This window comes from Chrysochloris asiatica, unplaced genomic scaffold (assembly GCF_000296735.1).
Source record: "Chrysochloris asiatica unplaced genomic scaffold, ChrAsi1.0 scaffold00178, whole genome shotgun sequence".
In the NCBI taxonomy this organism is placed as follows: Eukaryota; Metazoa; Chordata; class Mammalia; order Afrosoricida; family Chrysochloridae; genus Chrysochloris; species Chrysochloris asiatica.
Window position 1 is genome coordinate 6,681,848 of NW_006408696.1, and position 9,455 is coordinate 6,691,302.

Genomic DNA, 9,455 nt, shown 5'->3' on the forward strand with positions numbered 1-9,455 from the left:
ATAAATTACAGCACTGAAAATAAAATCTGTACTAATACATTCATCTATAAAACACTGGCAGGGGGTGGAATTTATCACCTAGTTCTTGAGGGAAAGAAAGGTACATCCCAGATGAAGTCATGCAACCAAGTTTTCACATGCTTCCTCACAGTGCAGAGGAGACTTCTCACTCACCTCACTCTGTAACCCACTCAGATAGTCAGGAACAGTTTCTAATGGTGAAACATGACTAAATTACCTGGTGTCCTGGTTAAGGTTCTCTTTCTTGAGCAATATTCCCAGAAGATTTAATATAATTGAGAAATGCTTTTTTGTAGCTGTAGTTACAGTACTGATCACGGCTCCATCAAACAAAGAAGGGGACGAAGAGCTAAGACTACTGGATATAAAGTGATCGTGCCTGAAAGACAAAGTGTGGATCAATCAGCTCTTCTTTAATTAAACAAAGTATATCAAAACTTATTTTTTTGCAATGTGCACTTTGAAGAGCTCTTTACCCTAAGTAGAAAACATTTTTGATAGATAGACGTATCTGTCAATACAATACCTGGTACAGTGAGAATACAATGTGTAGAGCACGGCATACTGAATGGCAGGGAAGTGAACAGCCAGGTCCCCGTGCACAATCATCAGATTCTTACTTAGGAGAGCAAATACAGTTGGAGACAGCGCCCACATCTGATGATGTAGAAAAGAAAGTCAATACCTGGTTCCTTCATACCTGAGACACCCATAAGTTTATCCTTCAAAATACACAGGTTCAGACATGTCTTAAAAACACAACTCACAACTGCAGATTCAAATTTGGAAACAATATAATGAACCCAATATAGGGGGGCCAGCAAACTTTTTTTATAAGGGTAGTATTTTTGGCTTTTAGGACCACATAGTATCTGTAGCAACATTACAAACTTCACAACTCTGCACTGTTGTGAGAAAAGAGGCACAGGCAAAACATCAACAGATGCCAGTGGTTGTGTTCCAGGAAACATTACAAAATATGGGCTGTATGGTGATGGTTGAACAATTCTGTTAGTATGCTTCAAGTTAGGAATTGTATCTCAATAAAACTGTTACTTTAAAAAAAGGAAGGAGGGAAGGAAAGTTAACTTTTGCCTAAGGGAGCAGTGTGTGAAGCTCTGGTCAAATCCTTCAGTGAGGCAGGCTCCAATCCCTCAATGGTCCCTACAGAAGTATGAGCAGGTAGCCGGCCCAATGTGGGGAAGAGGCTCATCCCATCATCCTGCCCCTCAAGGCTTCGCCACCTCTGCATTTTCCTTTCCACTACTATGAAACGAGGAGTCCTACTGAGGCACTGCAGGCTAATGCAAGGTTGGTTTGAAACACAAGTTCGGGGTTCAAGCTCACCAGCCGCTCTTCAGAAACCCTATGCAGGGTCACTACGGGTCAGAACCAACTCAATGGCATTTAACAATAACTATGAAATGTGAATTCCACCTGACCACCGAACCCCTTCCTGTCTCCTTATTTCCAGAGTGCAAGACTTATGTTCTCAAACAGGGGGCTGTTTCAAGTTTCTAACAGGGGAAAAATAAAATCTTTGTTTTCCAAAACACAGGCTATCTGAATGCTCCTAGAGCCAAGAAAAGCTCTGGTGTGAAGCTGTACAATAAGCAATGAGCTGGTAACCACAAGGCTAGCAGTTCAAACCCACCAGATGCTCTCGGAAACCTTATATACATCACTATGAGTTGGAAACAACTCAACAGCAAACAAAAATAATAGAGCCAAAAATTGGGAAATCTGCAAAATAAATCTCCTTAAAAGTGTCAAAAAGCAAAGATGTCACTTTGAAGACTAAAGGTGCATTAGGCACAAATCATGGTATTTTCAACCACCTCCTATGCATGGGAAAACTGAATAAGGAATTGTTGTTGTTGTTGTTGTTGAGTGCCATCGAGTCGGGTCCGACCCATAGCGACCCTGTACAGGGTTTCCGAGGGTGTAAATCTTTACGGGAGTAGAAAGCCTCATCTTTCTCCCGCGGAGCGGCTGGTAGTTTCGAACCGCTGACCTTAAGGTTCGCAGCCCGATTCGTAACCACTACGCTACCAGAGCTCCTTTGAATAAGGAATAGCATCAATTATTTTTGTCTTTGCATTTTGGTGCTAGTGAAAAGTATTAAATAGATCATGGACTGCCAGAAGCACAAACAAGTCTATGTTGGAAAGAGCACGGCTAGAGTGCTCCTTGAAGTGAGGATGGCAACACTTTGTCTCTCATACTTTAGACATGTCAGAAGATATCTTCCTCACTGAGGAAGACCCTCACTGAGATGGAGTGACACAATGACTGCAACGGTGGGCTCATTCATATACACCAGCATTTCTGGGGATGGTGCTGGAGTGAGCATCAGTGTTCTGCTCTGTTGTACTCAGGGTCACTGTGAGTCAGAACTGACTTGATTGCACCAAACAACAACAGAGAAACGTGGGCAGTGAAGAAGAGAGCAAATGCAAGCACTAACTAGAGCACAAGGAAGGCAAAAGGTAGTATAGGAAGAACAAATTAAAGCATCTAGGCAAACTTGTACTGTAGAAAAAATTGGCAACGTTTTCATAAACATTGAGGCCATATAGGAGAAGCTCATAAGGCATTTTCTAGGAAAAAAAAAAAAAAAAAAACACACAAAACCCCAAGCACATCAAAGGTTGTCAAGAGAAAAGACGTAACAAGAAACTACTCCTCAGCAGAAACAATGACGTGGAGAGATGGAGCAGTTGGGGACTTTAGACACAGAGAGGGAGAGGAGCTGTGTGCTGATGACCGGGGGGGCAGGCTTGTAGTGTATACCCACTGGATGGTTGATGATGCATGGAGGGGATTGTAACCATAGCAATGAAATGATATACTACTACAGGATGAATGTAAAACTAATGTAATTCCATGTAAACTATCACATAATTCACAATAAAACATTAAGAAAAAGAAAAAAAAGAAAGAAACCATTCCTCTCATCCAGACATGCCCTCGTTATACAGGGGTTCTGCAGACCTATCAACACGGTGGTAAATAAAATACACAAATACACAGTGAAAAAAGGCTTCACTGTGGGAAATACAGTCATTATGATTAAAGACTCACCCCAATCAATGAGTTTTTGGCATTTCCAATAGTAGTCAGTGCACTGAGGTCGAATATAACTATAAATTTTGCATTGTCTACATTGAATACATGATTCTTAAAAGCCTCATGTTTTATTTCAGAACAGGCATCAGGAAGTTGTAAACTATGTAACAGGTTGTTTAGGGCACATGTCATTTCTCCTAAGATTAGTTTATAGGCTGTCTCCAAAACAGGAATATTTTTCAAGCCGAGCACTGCTTGATAAACAGCATGCGCCACTGCAACAACCTTTAAAAGAAAAAAAATGAGGAAATCACAATTCATTGGAAAATAAATCTATTAAAATTATATAAGAAGTAAATTACTATTTGCATAGTGATAACCAAAAGAATTAATTCTGAAACACTAAAGGTCTTACTTTTGAATAAATGAACCTTAGGAAACCTACAAACATCAATGATCTAACAAAGCTTTATTACCAATACAGAGTGTAATCCATTAAAAGTATCACTATAAAATCTCTTAAATAAGCATTAAAAGAAAACAGGGTAATATCAAACACATATACAAACATAAATTTTTCTCAAGATCTGTTTTCCTTCATCTCCGTGGAAACTGTATGGCGGATCTGCCTAGAGGTCAGTTGAGAAGCACTGTACTTATTAATAAAGAACTTTACAACATACATAATACTTGTGAATTTATAACTTTATAATGCTATGTGGCACATACCCATCACGGTCTATAGTATCACAAACAACATAAATGTTAAGTTAAAACAATCAAGAAAATCACTGCATTTTTCTACAGTCAAATATTTGTCAAAAGTCCAAACTCTTAAACAGCCAAAACGATCATTATCAATACATCACTTACCTCTTTTTCTTTATGATAACGTAAAAAGAGTAGTTTAGATGATGGTATAAACAATTTTTCTACAAATGATGATGGCAATTTTGTATTTATCTGTTCAACAATCTAAAAGAAATAATAAAAATGTATGTAAATTATGTTTTAATGCCTTATCTACTGTACCATTAAAATGTTTATACATACTTTTTATAAATAGAGAAACAACCCAATAAAAAAATGAGCAAAAGGCTCGAAGAGGTATTTCTCCAAATAAGATACACAAGTGGCCCGTAAAATAAGTAGAAGACAATCATTCTCATTAAATGACCATATTAAAAGCATAATAGATTATATGACATAAAACTTATGATTGTATCTTTAAAAAGCCTCATCTGATTTATATACAACCATTAAGTAAATAACCATTAACTGATTGCCACTCATACAATCACAATGAGGTACCATACTTTGTGGCTATCATCACTACAAAAATAAAAACAATAACAAGTGCTGACTAGGATAGAGAGAATCTGGAACGCTCTCCTAGTGGAGAGGAAAATGATGAAGTTCCTTAAAATGTTAAATGTTAACGTTAAAGGTATAATTATTATATGATCCAATAATTTCATTTGAATATATACCCAAAAAACTTGGAGAGGGAGGGCTCAAATAGACCATTTGCTCGCTAATGTCCACTGCAGCCTTACTCACAATAGTTAAAAGGTGAAGTGAAAGTGTTCACACTGGAAAGATAGACAAATGTGGCTATTAAAAGTTGCAGACTATGTAACAGGTTGGTTAGAGCACATGTCATTTCTCCTAATATGAGCGGCTTCAAAAATTCTTGGAAAAATTCCAGTATTTTTAAATTTAATTAATCTACACATACTAAAAGCAGGATGAACCCTGGAAACATTATGCTTAAATGAAATGAGTCTGACACAAAATGGCACATATTGTAAGATACCATTTGTGAAATACATAGACTGGACAAAGGTATAGAGGAGTGAGGTGAAGGGAGGGTAAGAATTATGGCTTGAATGGGTACAGAGGTGTCTGTCTGAGGTTACATAAATCTGTGTGATCAATGCCACTAGCTAGCTAGACAGCACATTTGAAAATGGCAAAATTATATTGTGCTTATTTTGCAAACAATTAAAATAAATACTTAGATACCTAAATAGGATGTATGTATTTACATTACACTTAAAAACAGGCATTTTATTACTTTGGCAAGGGGAGACATAACTTTGGCACAGATGTTATTCAGCCAAATGTTGTCTATCTGGGCCTGGAGGGAGGATAAGGAGGCGGCATACAGTCAGGGACATGAGTGACTACAGATTGGCCATGTGTCCCTAATTACAGAAATCAAAGTATCAAATACACAGAGATTTGTTACACTAATCTCTTTGTTTTTATATATGAGTCAAAACGCCCATAATGAAAAGGAGGAGGACAAATATTTATTGTTATAAAATTAAAAGAGTAAGAAGTATAAAAGAAGTTTCATGTGGAAAACAAAACAGGGCCTCTCAAAATACTATTCAAGAGCCTTCCGACATAGTATTTATTAGGAATAATAGCTGTAGGATAAGCACTGAATTGCTAACCACAAGGTTAACAGTTCAAACCCACCAAGCACTCCTAAGAAATCCTATATAGGGTCGTTATGAGTCGTAACTGACTCGATGGCACTTAACAACAATAAAATTCCACAGTAGATCAAAAGCAGATTAGATTATTAAGACTTCCGAGTGCATTAAAAAAGAAGCCACCATCAATTTAAACTTAAGGACCTGAATGAGCCCACATAGTGAAAAACAACAACAACAAAAAAAGAGAAATTCACATACCAATGTGAGTAAATTCAAGACTGAGATGATATAATCTGTACCACAAGTCTGGCAATTCTCCAGCTGATCTAAGCCATATGTAATGACCATGTCACAGTGGATTGTCATGCTAGGGTCCAAGCTGCCGAGCAAAACACCAACACACTCATTAGCAGCTGTCAACACAGCCTCAGAAAAAAACACTTGGTTTGCAGCCGTCACACATCTCATTACTCTGTACAGAACCTGCAAATAGGAAAAACAAGCAGCTTTTTAAGAAAACTCAGATGCTTCCAAAGAGCAAGGAAGTATTTTTGATTTAATGCAGTTTCAGTAGAAAATGAACTGCCAACCTCTTTAACATCGTAGTTCTCAGTCACTGAATAGTAATAATTAGTACAATACACAAACTGATCTTGGCTAAAAAATGTCAAAGTACTACTGGGACCTGGTGTGGTGCTGTAGGATAAAGCCTGGACTGCAAACTGCCAAGGCAGAGGTTCAAGGCACCCGTCACTCCTTGGAAACCTCATACAGAATTGCTAGAAGTCAGAACCGACTCAACAGCACTTAACAACTGTGAAAGTCAGTGTTTCCTTCTGTAGTACTTCTTGTTGTCTAGTGCCATTGACTCAGTTCCAACCTACAGCAGCCCTGTATAAGGTTTCCAAGGAGTGGTTGGTGAGCTTGAACCACCAACTTGCAAATCAAATCAACTTTGCAGTCCAGCACATTAACTCATAGCACCACACCAGGCCTCCTGTTGGACTTACGATCACCTAATAACAAATTCACTTATATACACTTCCTATCTCTGCAATGACTAAATAGTCAAACACTTGGGATTTTTATAATCATGAAATAAACATAGAACATACAGTGATAACAACATGGGAATTAGTCTATCCACATGTCCTATCATCCATAAAACCTAAGATCGCTCAGGCTTTCACGAACCCATCTTTTAACATAAGCATTAAATCACCTTAAGCATATAAAAGCTCACGTAGTAATAGTCACTATGAAAGCATAGTCTCATTCTGACCGTATTTGATAATTTCATCATTTTCACCAGAAACACTAATGCATAATGGTCAGTATCTATGTACTAAATTTTAAATATAAATAACTTGATAATGACTAATCATGAAAAATGTTTCTATAATATTCAATATCTGTTATTTTTGTTTTTAAAAATGAATTATAAAAGTCTACAAAGGGCTTCATAAAAGAATAAAACATACCTGCCTTTAAAAATTATTATTAATTTCCTTTTATTTACATGTGGATTGAGTTTCTGTTATTTCAATACTGACATAGTTTTCAAATAACCACTTTTTAAACAGTAAAAATAAAACAAAAATATAAACTATTCTGATTAAGTTTAATTCTAGTTTTAACGATCTCCAGATTATGACATGTCCACTCAAGCACACAATGAACTATCAAGAATTACATCTGTAACATCCTATTCGACGTGGATGGGCTCAAGCGCAAAACCAATTTTGAGGATGGTGTAGGACCAGGCAGTGGTGTTTTGTTCTGTTGTGCACAAGATCACCAAACCACAACACAGAATCACCTAACCACAACATTCTACATAACAATGTATTCAACAGAAACAAATGCTCCTAAAAGCCCGTTTTAGCCAAACTAGCTTGTAGTTCCCCGATTCAAGCAGCAATCAGTGAGTGGGTTTACCTGGCAAGTCCCATGACAACAGCCCACTCACAGGTGGTTCATGAGTGGGCTGCTGAAGTGTGGTCCTCTAGCTACCGCTCATCACTGGCCTCAGACTATACCCTATTTTACATTGACGTCAAACGATCAAGCAATTTGGTCCTGTCCTGTCACAGAAAGTCCCTTTCTCATGTATTATTTTGAGTATGTTGGAAAACTAAATGGAGACAATATTTAAAGGTAAAATTATCATTCATATTTTAAAATAAGATTTAAAAATTGTGTATTAAAAACACAATTCACAGGTATTTTAAGATTCAGAGTGGTCTTTTTGTCGTGAGGGTGCAGAAACAGTGGGAGGGGTGAGGTCTAGGATACCCTCTGTTTTTGGTTGAATGGTGTGTGTCAGACACATGCACACGTTTACCTGCTCAACAAACGAAGACTTAATATAATAACACAGCTCACTAGGGAAGGAGGAGCATTTAAAATACTAAAGAATTTTATTTTAGAATGAAACTTAAAACAGCCAAACACACTCACATCTGTTACATATGCCTCAGTAATCGGAGGCCCTCGAATTGGGCTAAAGCGCTCCCCAATGCTCCTCACCACAGTACTGAACACCCGGAGAAGTGCTGCCAGTTTTGGTAAGGACACTGATGGAGGAGGAACTTCTTCATCCACTGATTCCCCAGAAGCCACATGGCTGAGGTCCTAAAGGTGAATTCAAATCAGACAGATTTTATTTTTTAAGGAAAAAAACACCCTAGGCCCCCCTCCAAAACAAAGCTCCCACTTCTTAAAAGTCAGTAACTTCATAACAGACTTATAAACAGGAATTTTAACCTTTGAGAAAAGAAAATTTTATGAACCTAAATATGAAAGGTTTGTTTTCCCTTCTTCATTAATTATTTAAGTACAATGAAGGTCATCTCTTGTATAGACTCAGATGTTGGGGGCAAATAAGATCTGAGTTCACATGATAAAAGTGGACCCTGAACTTGTGCCATTTAAGAATTTGTGTAGTGCCCAAAACCAAAACCCACTCCAAGTGTTTTTGTTTTTATTTTTTTTAATGTTTTATTGTGAATGTGATATTTTACATGACAGAACATTAGAGCTTTACATTCATTCCAGAGTATATCATTTCACTGTCATGATTACAATCCCCTCCATGCATCATCAAACAACCAAAGGGTATACCCTGCAAGACTGCCCCTCAAGTCGTCAGCACACAGTCCCTCTCCCTCTCTGGGTCTAGAGTCCCTAGCCGCTCCATCTCTCCACGTCATCATCTCTGCCTCCATCTCTGGCGTCACTGTTTCTCTGAGTAGGGTCCCGCACTCCACTCTCCCCCCTTGATGGTCCCAGGGACCTCCGCTCCTGGACTGCAAAGTCAACCACTCCTCCTTTTGCTACAAAACATCTACCTTTACATTTCCAACCCTCACAGTCAGTCCTGATAACAATTATTCACTATTATACAACAAGAGTCCTATCCCTATCTCCTTTCATCAGTCTCACCCAGACAGATTGGAAACTACTCAGTGGAAATTCTACTTCCTCGCACCCTCTGGACATAGGCTCCCTCTTGAAAGTTTGTAAGCCAGTCACTTCTTGCCTTTGTAGCCTTCCCCACCACCACCACCACTTTGGGTAGCCAATGTCCAAGTTGCCCATCCCTGTCTACTCTGTGTATGGAGGGGGTGGGAACGATCCTCGTTGTAAACATCTGTTCCCTCTTTTGAGCTACTGCAACTGTAGGTGTAGGTCAAGTTCATCAAATTGTATCAGATTATTCTTTTTCCTCTTCTTTCTTCTAGTTGAGCTCTGATCATCCAGTCATTGAAGCCAGGTCAAGTGGGTATTATCTGCAAGTGTGGGTGTTCTTATGCATATACCCTTTCTTCTTATTAGCTGGACTCTTCACTTTCCATTCCAGTCCTCTGTGGCTATGTCACTGACTCTGGGCCCAAGAGTCCTCAGGCCTTGTCACAC

The 9,455-nt window shown here is 38.4% G+C and overlaps 1 protein-coding gene across 1 annotated transcript in view; it reads right to left on the reverse strand.

Annotated features, from left to right (window-relative positions):
* The window catches only part of SMG1 (SMG1 phosphatidylinositol 3-kinase-related kinase), a 111,046-nt gene that overhangs the window by 53,331 nt on the left and 48,260 nt on the right, over positions 1-9,455 (reverse strand). The window contains exons 10-15 of the mRNA XM_006871972.1: positions 7,998-8,171; positions 5,796-6,020; positions 3,964-4,065; positions 3,106-3,375; positions 548-678; positions 239-400 (exon numbers count right to left, since the gene is read on the reverse strand). Of these exons, the coding sequence (XP_006872034.1) occupies positions 239-400; positions 548-678; positions 3,106-3,375; positions 3,964-4,065; positions 5,796-6,020; positions 7,998-8,171 (1,064 nt within the window). The remainder of the gene's footprint in view (positions 1-238; positions 401-547; positions 679-3,105; positions 3,376-3,963; positions 4,066-5,795; positions 6,021-7,997; positions 8,172-9,455) is intronic.